At 36.4% G+C, this 16,324-nt stretch overlaps 1 protein-coding gene across 6 annotated transcripts in view; it reads right to left on the bottom strand.

The window, feature by feature from the left end:
• Window positions 1–16,324, bottom strand: part of IMMP1L (inner mitochondrial membrane peptidase subunit 1) — a 75,153-nt gene that overhangs the window by 48,129 nt on the left and 10,700 nt on the right. For 3 of the 6 annotated variants that reach the window (XM_058663224.1, XM_058663225.1, XM_058663223.1), the window contains one exon: window positions 13,240–13,351. The exons of 2 other annotated variants lie outside the window; for them this stretch is intronic. In XM_058663224.1, the coding sequence (XP_058519207.1) occupies window positions 13,240–13,262 (23 nt within the window). In that variant the 5' untranslated portion in view covers window positions 13,263–13,351. Of the gene's footprint in view, window positions 1–13,239; window positions 13,352–16,324 lie in introns of those variants that run through there. One more of the 6 variants, XM_058663221.1, reaches the window with a different exon arrangement.

Genomic DNA, 16,324 nt, shown 5'->3' with positions numbered 1-16,324 from the left:
TTCAAAGGAACACTAGTTTAAAAAATAAATATATATTATTGAATTCCATAGAAAGCTACCCTGAGATAATAAACTGTAGGCAGAATAATCTGAAATTGCACATAAAACAAAAATATTTTATATTTAAAATACAAGTAATTTTAGTATGGAGTCAGATTTCAGCCCACCGATTTCATGGATGACTATTCATCATGGCAGAATTTCATATAGGCAGATTTTTAAAAATGTATTTATTCTTACTTCTTTTTAACTGATTATCATCATTCTATGATACAGTTACATAGGCCCTGGAATTTCCCCTACCCAACTCAAAGTTCCCCCACCCAAAATTCCCCTATATTACTACCACAGCATAGTTCTTCATAAACAGTTACACGTTCATCACTGCGGGCACGGACAATGGCAGAGAGTCCAGCATCAATACACAGTTTTTTAAACAAAAAATTACAAACAGAAAGCTAAAAAGATCCTTTGCAAGTTAGCATGATGCAGTTTAGCAGGAACACTGCTAAGCTTCCCATTCATCCATTTAAAAATGAAGAAACTCATTTTGCAATTCAACAATCTGGGAGCAATTAAACCAAACTCATTATTTTTTTTTATTTTATTTGGGATTTCCCCCAATAAAACTCATTGTTAATAACAACATACCTAGGAAGATTTGATGGAACAACTCCATCCATAAAAATTTACTGCGCTTCATATTATTTATTCTATTTTCTTTAGTTATTCATTCTAAAAAGGAACGTACAAATTGTCAAGAGTAGCAATAGTTACTAAATGCCAACAGATTAAAAGCACATTAACAAATCTGTAAAACAGATCATTGAATTATGAATGCAAGAAAAATTTTAGTCATGTACATTTAGTCAAAACTTAAAATTTTAGAAACATTTATACTGGAATCTTATAATCTATTTTTAAAAATATGAAGCTACAAAACAAAAAAAATAGTAAGATAAAAATGAAGTTCTAGAATAAATATTTTAAAATTAAACACTGTAGGATCATACACTGACAATACTAATTATCTTTTCTAGTCTTGACAGTTATGTTGCATACTGTTTGGATGACTGATGGGATAATTTTACTTCATTTTCTCTCAGTTTATTCTCAATTTTGTAAGAAAAGAATATTAAAATAATTAACACCTCTAAACAAAGTACTTGATAAAGTTTTAGCTAAGATAAAATGTAAAAAAAAAAATCTAATGTCTTGATTCCAAGGCAAACAATTAAACCCCATATGCTAAAGAAAACTTAACTGAGAATTCATTCATTCTTAAAAGTCAGTTGGTCAGCATTAGTATTAGTTACTCTAGGACTCTGAAATATTAACTGCCCTTTCATCAGCAGTTAGTTTGAGCCAGGATAACCTCAATTATTCAAACATATCTGTCTGTATATATTATGACTAAATGTCTTATTTATTAGGCATGTTTCATTAACATGATGAAAAGTCACAAACAGGAACGATATATATCAAATTACTTCAGTTCTTTAGGCCCACATTTTCATAACTTCATAACAGCATTATATAAGTATTTTTTTATTGAATCCCAAATATTAATTTCAGCAACAGCAAATGTTTTGTCACTCAACTAGAAACAATGTCAGACATCATTAATCAACTTATTTAACAGTTTAGTAAATTTCTCATCATACATTTTAGGTTTGCATATGTGTTACATAATTTACAAGTCATAGAAAGTAAGCTAATATTCAATTAATACAAAGTACATTCTTTGCCTTGATCATCTGATTTTTTGTTGTTGTTTATAAAATTAATCACAGTTAGCAGGGTAGAAATCGCTTTGGGCATCATGAATGACATCCAAGAGATGGGAAAGGATTAGTTCTCAGTTGCTGCCAGTTATAGCACCAGGTGGCTTTTTCTACAGTGAAGGTGTTACCGATAATCCCATTACACTGGTACTAAATCTTGCAGACATCAAAATTATCACCAAGGTTCCTTTTCATCCGATCCTTTCCAAATGACTGGAAGTTGCTTCACCTGAAAGAAGTCAAATCCACATGCAGCTGCTGTTTTAGCAGGCAGCAAACTCCCTGAGAATGCCAGTCATGATTCAATTTTGCTGTGCTGGTGGCCCCCTATTCCCTGTCCAATAATACATCTGTTAAAAAATCCTACAGCTACAAATCAAGTTTAATCCTACCAGGGACCTCATGTTGGTCTTGACTTCCAAAAAGGCAGCAGGTTCTGCTGTCTATCTCTGCTAGTGTCTGGGGAATACTCTTTAAATCCCAGCCCTACTTAGAAGAATAAGCTAAGGATCACAAAACATGACCTCAAAAACCCTGATATGACTATATTCTGACCCAGAGGCATTCATTCTAGGTGAAGATTAGAACTTTGCATAATAAGATTACACAGCAAGTGAATGATATCAAGGGACTATCCATATGCAGCCGCCTGGTTTTGTATAGACAGCCTGTGCTCTGCAATCTGCAGTGCAGACGAAAAAGAGCTTGGTCTTTCTAGCTGAAATAAAATAGATTCACATAAATTAGTGGGCCATTTCCAGATTCCTAAATCCCCTATTACATCTTTTATTGACAGCTCCTGTGAGGATACCACAAATGTTATTCCTTTTTGTTCTATGCTTCTCTAACAATCATGCCCTGTAATTGAAATGTACATAGATTATGTCTAGAAATTAACATCTTGTTTGCTGTAATCTAGGATTACAATTGACTGTGTACATAATAAATTTAGGAAATCAATGGATGGATTTATCATCTCCAAGAAACTAGATGTATTGTCTGAAGGATAGTTGAACAGTTTGTGCTGAAGCTTCAAATGCAAGAGGTCATAGTGAGTAGTCAATAAATATTTAAATGAGTCAAAGAATACAAGCATCCACTAAAATCTACATAAAAAGTCAGATATTTAAAATCACGTTACAAAACTGAAAACTTAAAAAGTGTGAAAAAACTCAGATCTATGAAAATATGATTTTATCTAATCCTTACTAGAACATGAATGACAATAATTTAGAAATATAATCTGCAGTTATACACAAATCATATTACACTATAATTATACCAAATAACTTAATTAACTTACACCGATTATAATTCTTGAGCCTAAAGTATTAGGAATTAGTATTTTTATTACATTTCAGTGATTTCAATACATGAAGACATTTCAAATGTGGAGAACCCTACAAATAGAAAACAGTACTTTACTAGGTTTGTTTCCCACCCCCTCTCAAAATAGTTTACAGACACATTAGGTCAAAACAAGCTCATATGAGAAGGGAGATTCAAATATATTCATGCAAACAACTGTCCAAAAACCTTCAGAGCATGTGCAGTGCTCAGCTTCCCTTACATATGTTTATGAATGTATGTTTATATGTGTTTATGTATATATGTTTGTGTGTGTGAGTAGAGAGACTTGCCATTAAGTTATTGCAAAACTAAGCTTCTAGTGTACTCAAAATACAGATTATTTAGAAACTTTGACCTGCCCACCACTTGTGAGGCATATTCACAACCATTACATTAGTCATTGTCTTACCAGAATACCTTTGAACACATCTACAGAGACAGCGGAAAGGGTCTCAGGGGTCAGGCGGCATCATTCTGATTATATGTATCCAACAGATACTTATCAATAATATTGGCTACAGACAGAAAGTCTAATTTGTAATTTCAACAGCACAGTACATAAATATTCTTGGCTTACATTTAGTAGGAAATTGCTGGAAAAAAATGAAAAAGCAAAAGACAAAAAAACAAATTAAAAAAAACCCCATATTCTGTAATGGTACTTTTTCTAGAGATCTACTAGTCTTCGAAGGATGCTAACCACTCTAAATGTGACTAGCACAAATTGCGATGTACTATCGGAATAAAACACACTTGATTTCATAAACAATACCAAAAATGCATTGGTAAAAAAATTTTTACAGATTACACGTTGAAAACATGGTATATGAGATAAGGTTGGGCAACTAAAATTCAGATGATACACATTGAAAAGCACTGTTTTAGCAGGTCACATATTTTCAATAATAATGCTCCTAGGCTAAACAGAATCACACAGCTAATAAAAAAATACTGAAGCCGAGGATTATTATGAAAGAGTAAACATTCCAGTGTCAATTCTGATGGATAGGCTGAGTGAAGACACTACAAAATCCAATTGTGTTAGCCACCTTCATGTTTCTAGCTTTAGGGTAATGTTCAGAGAAGGTAGTACTTGCCAAACTTCTGACCACCACATACTGAAAAAGAATTAAATATTACAGTTAGAAAATGCTTTAGAACAGTAAATATAGTGAAGTTTTTTAATTGCCTCTTGTGCAGTTTCATAACAAACTAGTCAAATATGCTTATGACCACAATGCTGAGCCCACGAGACAGGACTATCATTTTTTTATGGCACTATGTAACTGTTTAGGAATGAATTAAGGGCAGTGTTATAAATCATTAGTGAGCTGCTTTCCCATCAGTATTCACCCTATGTGGAGTTTAAAAAAATTTTCAGAGCCTGGCGCGATAGCCTAGTGGTTAAAGTTCTCGCCTTGAATGTGCAGGGATCCCATATGGGCGCTGGTTCTAATCCCGGCAGCTCCACTTTCCATCTAGCTCCCTGCTTGTGGCCTGGGAAAGCAGTCGAGGATAGCCCAAAGCCTTGGGACCCTGCACCAACATGGGAGACCAGGAAAGAAGCTCCTGGCTCCTGGCTTCAGATCTGTAAAGCACCAGTCGTTGCGGCTCACTTGGGGAGTGAACCATTGGACAGAAGATCTTCCTTTCTGTCTCTCCTACTCTCTGTAATCTGCCTTTCAAATAAATAAATAAATAAATAAATAAATAAATAAATCTTTAAAAAATTTTTTTTCAGTGAAATGAGTATGATAAAAAAGTAAAAATAGTTAAAACACATATAACACAGGCTTAATTTTGTTCAAGAAATGTAATATGGCCGTGCTCCATAGTGGGGGTTTATTGGATGACATCAAGTGGCCACCCCCCACCTCTGGGTACTGACGCAGTTAGGTTAGCTGGCTGGGAGTGGCCTTCTCCCCTAATCTCTCATCTTCCCCCAGATGCAGGAAAAAAAATACATTGGAAGCAATTGTCACATCCACTTTCCATCCACTTTCCATACCCCACCCCCACTATAGTCAGAGGTCCACATAGGCACACATCCTTCTCAACTACGTAAATATCATCAAAATAAAACATATTTTAAAAAGAAACATAAGCTCTTATTAGAAAGACTGAAATGCTACCATACAACTAAAATACAAAGTTCGCTTTTATCACGTTTAGAAAATGATTACAATATGAACAAAAGTACTTAGAGTATAAACTTGCTTAAAAGTTGCTTTTTCAGATATTATTTTACTAGTTAGCAAAATATTAACCAAAGGTGAAATATGACTACTAATAAGACAAACAAAATTTAAATCAATTTTTTGACCTAGACATGCCATTTTTTTCTTGCCTTTTAAAACTGTATGAGCATACTCCTTTTTGAGTTTAAAGTATCACACACACATCCATAGACATAACCAGACACACAGGCAAAACAAAATAACAGTAACAAAAAAAAATTTCTATCAGTAGATGAGTGCAATGAAACTCAGTGTAAGTTAATCTCCAGACATCCAAATCATGAATAAAAATTCATCAGTTTTAAATACACTGAGCCTATTAAGCAAGAACAAAAGCATATGCACAAAAGAGCTTTTAATATATTTCAAAACCCACAAGAGCCATGGTCTCATTAAAATTATAAATTACACAAACATGGAATGAAGATTGAAACTGCAGTGCAGCTAAGCAGATTACAGAAAACCCCGCGTTCCATATGATAACACACCATGGCCCTCCCAGATGGGGGCTTGGAACAAAAAGGCCATCACAACAGCTAGGGAAAACCTCCTTGTGATCTCTGGTTTCTGTTCAGCAGATGACAGCCAAATAATATGTTGATTATTCTGTTTGTGCTGCTAAGCTTGTAAGATGGAATAAAAGCGATATGATCTATTCTGAACCCAATGCTAATGTGTTGCTCCACTCATAAATAATACACTAAATTTATTTTGAAACTATCTTTTATCTGAATTTCAGTTTTTAAATGCATGAATTAAAATAAAAGACAGGATAAAATAATACTTAATTTGATGCTTTACACTAAAAAAGGTAGTTCACAAGCGAAACATATCTAAATGCTTAGCGAAAATGTACTAAATGCATAGTGCAATTGCCTTTCTTTAATTTCAGTAGACAACATACATTTTAAGATAGGCAGTCATTCTCACTATGAAATATAAATAAAAATTAAGTAGTATAGTAATCATGAAGTTAATAATATACATTATTAGCAAGGTAAACTAAAATAGAAAGGTATACAAAAGCATGTTCCCAACATGTAAATAACGCACATGATGAGAACACACAATGAAAACATTTCTCAACAATAAAGAGCATAATTGGTCATCAATGCTCAGAACATCCACATGGAAGGATGATTACAAGTTCTACTTCGAATAACTGAAAAGAAGCTTAAAGCTTATAACACCCAGCATTCTACATTGCTTTGACAAAGTTAAACATAATTTTCCCCTCAAGTAAAAACAAATGTCTATTTCATATCATAAGTCTTAAGAGAGCAAATTATGCTCCAATGAAATCATATGGATCAGTTTTGTGACTACTTTACAAAATTTTATGTTTGGTAGAATTGTCAAAAACATCGAAAATCATAACAATCATTGTCCCCTTATGAAATCTGTCCCTAAATAACAGAGTAGAGTCTTATTAAAGGCAAACAAATGAATAAAACAGCACACTGAAGCTGCATTCAAGGTAACATGGATAAACACTCTATTTACTTAAGTAGGCATTTTGCAGAAGTACATAATTATGGTAATTAGCTAAAGTCCATCTCCTTCCTGATGTTTTGGTTTTTCTGTTTCTTTTTCTTGGTTTCATTCTACAGAGATTCTTGAATAAAAAAGCTCAGCAAAAATGTTTAAATAAAATATAGTCTAAAGTTGTAGACATAAACAATTAACAATGAATGTAAGTCCTACTTGGAGTAGACAAACAAATCTGCAAAAGATACAAAGATCATTAAGCATAAAAATCTCTATTAAGAAAATGAAAAGGTAAACCTGAGTGGGAGAAATAAGTGCAACACCTATATTCAATAAAGGACCCATACAAGCCAGAAAAATAAAATACACCAACATAAAAATAGGCCAAAGAGGTAAATAGGCACTTTACCAAAAGGAATAACCAAATAGTCGATGTGTACATACATATGTAAAACATTCAACCACCTTAATCATCAAATTATAAACTAAAACTGGTAATAGCTACTACTTAATACACAACAGAACTGGAAAAATAAAAAAAGAGGAGAATTCAAACACTGTCAATTACTTGTTTGTAAGAAAAGATGTAAAAGGAGCCAGGATTGTTGCACTGCGGGTAAAATCGCCTTTGCACCTGCATCCCATATCAGCTCCAGCTCGAGTCCTGGCTGCTCCAGTTCCAACCTCATTGCCTTTTAATATGTCTGAGAAACCGGTGAAAAGTGACTTCAGTCTTTAGGACCCTGCACCCATATTGGGAGACCTGGAAGAAGTTGCTATCTCCTGGATTGGGACTAGCTCAGCAACAAGTAATTTAAACAATCAGGTAGTGAACCAATAGATGGAAAATCTCTGTTACTCTGCCTTTCACATAAATAAATAAATAAGAAAAAATTAAATTTCCATATTTATTTCCTTAATAAGGCTATACCAGAATATTTGCAATTTATATTGCATTTCAGCTCATGGGAAATCAGTTGTGAAATGATTTTTTTTTTTAAGATTTATTCATTTTATTACAAAGTCAGATATACAGAGAGGAGGAGAGACAGAGAGGAAGATCTTCCGTCCAATGATTCACTCCCCAAGTGAGCCGCAACGGGCCAATGCATGCCGATCCAAAGCTGGGAACCTGGAACCTCTTCCGGGTCTCCCACGCAGGTGCAGTGTCCCAATGCATTGGGCCACCCTCAACTGCTTTCCCAGGCCACAAGCAGGGAGCTGGATGGGAAGTGGAGCTGCCGGGATTAGAACCAGCGCCCATATGGGATCCCGGGGCTTTCAAGACGAGGACTTTAGCCACTAGGTCACGTCACGGGGCCCAGTTCTGAAATGATTTTAATAACCTGAACAAAATGGCAAGACTGGTTTCTGACACAGGAAATTTTTAATAAGATGTCATACATTCTATATCTTTATATTATAGATGGGATAGAACCATACATAAGAATTAAACTAGGGGCCTGGCATGCTAGCTTAGAGGCTAAAGTGCTCGCCATGCATGCACCAGGGCGCTTGTTTGTGTCCCCGCTACTCCACTTCCCTTTCAGCTTCCTGCCTGTAGCCTGGGAAAGCAGTCGAGGACGGCCCAAAGCCTTGGGACCCTGCACCTGCACAGGAGACCCGGAAGAAGCTCCTGCTCCTCTCAGCTCAGTAGACAAAGATCTTTCTCTCTGTCTCTCCTCCTCTCTGTATATCCGACTTTCAAATAAAAATAAATAAATCTTTTCTTTTAAAAAAAAAGAATTCACTTAAATATATTGTTAGGCAAATGCTTTAAGTACAAATTAATGAAATAACCTCACAACAAAAAGATAAGAATTACCTAAGAGGTAAAATGAATAAACAACAAAAACAAAAAAAAATGAAATTGCAAGAAGCACCCAGGAAACACATTTATCTGTTAATCTAGGACAATACCAGAGGAAACAGTCCATCAATTCTATATCATATTTCTGAGAAAATCATTTTATTGAAATTCCACAGATGACTGATATAATGACAACTCTCAACCATAGGAAACAAGTAAAATTTCAAATCATTCAAATTTCCACTTAAATGATGGCACACACTCAAGAAAATGTGTTGAATTTACTTTAAGTTGTGACTGCCAACTAGGCACGATGGTCGGTTCCAACTTACTAACTGACCTTGTTCAAGTGAGTCAATTTCCTTGACCTCAGGGGAAAGGGTTAAAGAAAGCATAACAGGCTAGGAAACAAAGTGATAGTGCTAAATTCTGTATCTATGGCTATACTATACCCAAATGTATCATACATTTAAACTGCTTCAAACTTACGTCACTTCCTTAAAGAAAGTTACAATAACTTCAGAACTTTTTCAGTATTTAATATTTCCTATTTTCAACATACAACAAATTTCTCACTGAATCATTCAAATTTACTTAATATGCCACTTGCGATATCAAATGTTTCCTATTTCTATTTACTCAAATAGATATTAAATTTCATTAAATTAACTTAAATAGATATTAAGTGTTTTCTATTTCTATTTACTTAAAATACCACTTGTGATAGTAAGTGTTTTTTAACCTGAATCACTGAATCTAAATGAATCACTTGTCATCTTGGCATGGACTCTGGCAGGCAGCTAGGGAAGGGTTCATAAATTTGAAGCCACACTTCTCTTGCCTTTACAATCCTTTTTCCCACCTGTCAGTCAAATGACCCCTTTCCACTGAATGCCTCCCATTACACATGACCTGAGGGAGTGTGTCACACAGCCACTTGCTGTGTGTGTCTCCAGCCCTTAAGAGGCCAGGCTGAGAGGGGGCTTGGTGTCTCTGGGAGGAGTCTAAGGACAGAAGGTAGAAACTTCTCCCTCATCCTTGACCTTCTTGGCCCAGGTGTGTCTGCACTCCTCACCTTTCTGATTAAACCTTACCACTTTGGCAAGCTGTTTTGGTGCCTGTGGTTCAAATGCTTTCTAAGCACAGAGGTGAGAACACAGGAAATAAATACTAGGCCCTAACCTAGGCCACAACGATCTCACAGATACTAAAAGATATGATATGAAACTAGGATAGTTGTCAAAAACACAAGACAAAGCAAACAAAAATTCATGCTAAAGTTGTTTACAACAACCAACAGAAAAAACAACTCAAATATCTACCAACAGTAGAATGAATAAATTTTGGCATATTCATGTCAAAATAATAATAGCATAATAATGAAAGTACATGACATAAAACTGCACATAATATGATGGCTCTCCAAAAGATATAGAATAAAGGAAGAAAATAAGTAAGATTTTATATAGATGAAAAAAACAAAAACCAAGAATATTACTTCAGAATACAAATGAGCGGCCTAGTGGCTAAAGTCCTCGTCTTGAAAGCCCCGGGATCCCATATGGGCGCTGGTTCTAATCCTGGCAGCTCCACTTCCCATCCAGCTCCCTGCTTGTGGCCTGGGAAAGCAGTTGAGGACGGCCCAATGCATTGGGACACTGCACCTGCGTGGGAGACCCGGAAGAGGTTCCAGGTTCCCAGCTTTGGATCGGCATGCATTGGCCCGTTGCGGCTCACTTGGGGAGTGAATCATTGGACGGAAGATCGTCCTCTCTGTCTCTCCTCCTCTCTGTATATCTGACTTTGTAATAAAATGAATAAATCTTAAAAAAAAAAAATACAAATGAGAATGATAAAGTCATATAGAAAACTAGGTATTTAACTATCCCTAGTCACCTTGAAGAAAAAAAAGTAGCATGTCCAAATTTCTGGAAAGTCACTAACACTTTGTAGTGAAACAAATACCAGTTACATAATCATCAGAGCATTACACACACACACACACACACAACTGCAAGTTATGTACTTTAAAACAGAATTGTTCAAAGTAATCTATTTTCTGAAGTACAACTAGTAACAGTTTTACAGAAAACAAAGATGTCTTATTTTTGCAAGTCATATTTTTTGGTTTACATTTTGAATTTTTAAAGAATGTTTTAATAATGAAAGAACAATTTACTATGTTTAATTTTCCAAAAATTCTGGCCCAGCACGATAGCTCAGTGGCTAAATCCTAGCCTTGCATGCACCAGAATCTCTTGTGGGTGCCAGTTCGTCTTCTGGCTGTTCCACTTCCCATCCAGCTTTAGACTGCCTAGGGAAGGCAGTCAAGAAATTTATTGAAGTAGGAAGAGCAGAGGGCATGTGTGACAAAGAAGGAATGGGCTCTGGGGGCTTCCCTGACTAGGTTGTGGCACCCACTGGTATGATGCATAAGCATCAGGTCTGTGGCAGGCTTGCTGTGCTGGCCCATAGCACCCATTGGCTCACTTTACATATATGGCTAGAGTAGCACTGACAAGGTAGCTGTATGTGCATTGGCTGGTGCAAGTGATACATCAAACCTGACCTTGTTCTGGCTTGTGCATGTAAGAGTCAAGTCTGAAGTCACCCCAGGTGAGGCTTCTTGGAGGACTCCCAAATTAGACCACTAGACTCAGACCCGGACCACAGGAACAATCCCAGAATATCTGATCCAACCTTGGAGTGCATGTATCAGGACTGAGCCATCTCAGCTGCTGACACCTGTGCAGTGGACAGCAGATCCAGATGCACATAGGGGACATGACTACCAGCTCAAAGGCCAGGAGGGGATGTCTAGTGGCTCATCAGAGGATTGAAAGCAGAAACAGTTGGACAATTTCCAGGCAAAGCTTTGCAACATGTTCCTCAGTCTACGGAGTCACTAAGGTAGACTTTGCCAAGCAACAGATCTTGGAAAAATTCTCTTAACCCTGGTGCAACAAAGCCAATGAAATCTTTAAAGTATCAAAACCACTCTAGTAATACCTTTACAACCTACTTCCATTTCTCAGGGTCTCTAAGGCATCATCAAAGAGTGACACACATCCCCAAGTGCTGACGTAGTTTGACAACAGGAGTGGTGCCCTCCCATTCCCTCAAAGGAAAAACAAAATTGGGATATTTGTCCCACTCACTTTCCTCCAAGAATGAACCCTCTCCACCCTAACTGGAGACCCACATGGGCATGCATCACGCTCAACAACATAAACGATGTCAAAATAAAACAAAATACAAAATATACTTCCAATTCATAAAAATTTAGAAGCATTCAGGTATGTATGCAGTGTGAGGGGTCCTTGACACGGAACAGACAATACCTTTCAATTCCTACCGTGTGACTGTGTAAACATGGTTTACTGTGTACAACAGAGAACATGATAGAGGGCCCGCCGTGGTAGCCTAGCAGCTAAAGTCTTGCCTTGGGATCCCATATGGGTGCCTGCTCTAATCCCGGCAGTCCTGCTTGCCATTCAGCTCCCAGCTTTCCGTCTGGGAAAACAGTCGAGGACGGTCCAAGCACCCACGTGGGAGACCCAGAAGCTCCTGGCTTCAGATTGACTCAGCTCCAGCCATTGTGGCCGCTTGGAGAGTGAATCAATACACAGAAAATCTTCCTGTCTGTAAATCTGACTTTACAATAAAAATACATAAATAAATAAATAAATAAACCTTTACAACAAAAAAAAGAAAACATGGGCCTGGCATGGTGGCCTAGCGGCTAAAGTCCTAGTCTTGAATGCGCAGGGATCTCCTCTGGGTGACAGTTCTAATCCCGGCAGCTCCACTTCCCATCCAGCTCCCTGCTTGTGGCCTGGGAAAGCAGTCGAGGACGAAACGTGGAGGGAAGCCTGGAGGGAGTTCCTGGCTCCTGGCTTCAGATCGGCACAGCACTGGCCATTGCACTCACGATCTTCCTCTCTGTCTCTTCTCCTCTCTGTATATCTGACTTTGTAATAAAAAATAAATCTTTAAAAAAAAAAGAAAACATGGTAGATGGATCATGGGACAGAAATACAAAACAACTTAAAGATCACTATATACAACATAGTGATTTATTTAAAAATAGACAAAATCATTATCTAATTTAGATTATAATGAAAGCTCTAAATGTTTGTTTTTTTGGAAAACAAAAATAGAAGGAATTGGAACTACTACAAAATACATGATACATATAATAGCAAAATAACTGCATTACAAAAACACACATAGTCTAAAAAGTAATGGAGGAAGGTGGGTGAGATACTTGCAAGTATCCATCAATACATGTTTGCTGTAACTTAGATGATGCTGACCAGGCATGAGACTCCAGATACCAATAGTATGGTGACAGTATAGCACATTATAATAGCTACTTTCTTTGTGTATTATCTCTTTTCTTGAAAGCAGCTAAAGATACCCTCCTTTACAGATCCAAATATTTACCCATTTATTAAGTGCCAACTTTAGAAAATTATAGTGTCCAGCAGGGAGCAGCATTACAACAGTCACAAGATTTAACTTGAACATGAAACGGTCAGAAGAAAAATGAGGAAAAATGCCCACTTACCATAGGTCTGTTTTATAATACATTCAATTTTTAGGATAGTAGCAGGACATCCAGAAAAATACATATAAAGCTGCCTCAAAGAATATGTAATTGATCCATGGTTTCAGGATTCCTAAAGTAGGAAATCAAAATTATATTAGGTAAAGGTTTCTCTCTCTCATGCTGAGATGAACATAATATGACTAAATCTCTCTGAATTGTCAAGATGCATCTGTCTCTTTGGGTGGATTAATTAGATTTTGAATTCAGATATCGAATGGCATTTCAGATAACAATCTTTAAGACATTCAATACTAAAATTCATTATCGGAGGCATAAGAATACATTTGGGAAATATATCATAAGATACTATTCAATATGGGAAGAGCTGTGGTCAAGGAGTTGATAGGGCAACTATAGACACTTCTGACTTCTGACATAGCAAACTTTTCTAAACCTAGATGATATGCAAGCAATAGCAGGGGTATAGACAGTAATTTCTACAAGTCAGCATGAATATAAGAGGTTTATTTTAAGAATCAAGAGGCAATAAGAAAATACTTTGCAATATTGCTGTGTAATACTGTCTGTCAGATATTTACTGAATATGGGGAATGTACATAATACTGCTGAAAAAGTTCAGGCAACAGTAAAACATTATGTGCGATAGACTCATTCGTCGTCAGTTCCTATAACTGAGAGGAAAAAAGTTATATTTGAAAAATATGAAATAGTTTGTATATTTTTTAGAATTTAGTTGGTATTTGTGTTCAGAATGTTGCTTTTCAATGTCTACATCAAAACACAAACTTCTGTCTTTAAAGATGAGAGACAGCATGTGAATACTAACCTTACACAGAGGCAATGTGCTAAATGACAGGCCTCACACACAATGGTGGTCCCATAAAATTATACAGCCAAATAACGTCTTTGAGTAAGCATATGCTATGATGTTCCCACAATGACGGAATCATCTACCAATTCATTTTTAATGTATTCCCATCTTTAACAAAAGTAAAATTATATACAATTGCATATACCTCATGTAACATGAGACTACCAATCAATGAATTACTAGTATAAAAATGGCATAACAGTCATCTAACTTTATATGATGAATACCATGTAAGCTGGCTCCCACTATTTTCTTTTGGCAAAATGAGACAGGCAGTATGACTTGCATAGATATCAAGACTATGATGACGCTAACACTTCATTATTTTCACTGAATCACCAAGAAACCAAATATATTAGTCTTCTTTAATAGAAAACTATTCATTTCATTATTTTTCATCTTTTGTCTTCCTTAGGTCTCCCTCTCATCTTCTACCTTGCCTTTGTACACCTCACTTTCCTCATACTGTCTTATTTCTTTCCATCAACCCAGCCTGTCAGCAATGTGTGAGTTCCATGTTTCATTTTATTCAATCTACTCCTTTCATGAAACTACCATGTTTACCCCTTATATCTTACAAAGCGAGTTTCCTTTTGTAGCAATAATTTCCTTGAATATATTCTTTTATCCAGTTATTAGCATGGTGTTTATACTGTACAACCTCATCTGATTAGAAAACTCAACTAGGGCCCAGCGCAATAGCCTAGTGGTTAAAGTCCTCGCCTTGCACATGCCGGGATCCCATATGGGCACTGGTTCTAACTCCGAAGGACCCGCTTCCCATCCAGCTCCCTGCCTGTGGCCTGGGAAAGCAGTTGAAGACGGCCCAAAGCCTTGGGATCCTGCACCTGCGTGGGAGATCTGGAGAAGCTTCGGATTGGCTCAGCTCCAGTCGTTGCAGCCGCTTGGGGAGTGAACCATCAGACGGAGGATCTTGCTTTCTGTCTCTCCTTCTCTCTGTATATCCGCCTTTCCAATCAAAATAAATAAATCTTTATAAAAACAAAAACAGAAAACTCAACTAACTATGCATGTTATGTCTGCTATTCATAAAAATATTTTCCTCTGCTGTACAAATACTCAAATAGTTTACTAAGCTATTTAAAATTAATCTTGAAGCACTAAAAAAGAAAATATAATGTCATGAACCTGCCACAATCTAATACAGAAGTGAGAGGAATGTATTGTATTTTGTAAAATAAATACTGAAAAGTAACTAGGAACTCTATTGACATTTATTCTTATGGGTATGCACATATGCAATAACCTCATTAAAAATCATCTACTTTAACAAAATATTAAAAAGTCTGAGAAAAAAGTGATTCTCCTATTCATCACTAATACAAATATTATCATTAAGGATATTAGAATGTCCTAATATAATCTCACAAAAGAATAATTACGGAACCAGTGTTGTGGTACAGTGTGTTAAGCCACTACCACCCACCCCAGTAGCATCCAGATAGGAGTACCAGCTGCTTCGTTTCTGAACCAACTCATTGTTGACATATCCGGAAAGGCAGAGAATGATGGCCCAATGATTAGGGCTCCTTGCCACCCATGTGGAAGACCCAATAGAGTTACAGGCTCCTGAGTTAGGCTTAGCCCAGCCACTGTAGTAGTTTGGGCAATCAGCCACCTGATGAAAGATACATTTCTTTCTCTCTTCTCTCTTTCTCCCTCTCTGTGTCAAATAAATAAATCTTTTGAAAAAAAAAAAGAAAAGAATTATCCATAAGCTTTATATTTAACGATTTAATAGGTGATATATTTATACTATATATACAAAAATAAAGTGGTCTATACAGAGATATACAGTACAGACTCTGAAGATATAATTAAGGTAAGGATAAATAAAGAGACAATACTAAATTGGAAAGGTGTTAAATCCAATGAAAATACCCTTGCAAAAGACAACAAAGGACATACAGAGAAGATGAGCACATACAAACGGAGACAAAGACCGGAGCTATGCTGCCACAGTCAACAACAGGACCCAGCAGGAGCAAGAGGCAAGGAAGCAGCCTCTCCCAGTCTGTGGAATGAGCAAGCCACTGCTGACGTTGATTTTTTTTAACTTCTGAACCCCCAAAAACAGAAAATAAATTTCTGTTACATAAATCAACCATGTCTCTGGAAATCTCATATGGCAATCTTATGAAACTAGCATGTATTTTAGGACCCAGAACTAAGATATTGTCCTAGCAGATA

This window comes from Ochotona princeps, chromosome 4 (genome assembly GCF_030435755.1).
Source record: "Ochotona princeps isolate mOchPri1 chromosome 4, mOchPri1.hap1, whole genome shotgun sequence".
Taxonomy (NCBI): Eukaryota; Metazoa; Chordata; class Mammalia; order Lagomorpha; family Ochotonidae; genus Ochotona; species Ochotona princeps.
This window is presented reverse-complemented; position numbering and strand designations above follow the sequence as displayed.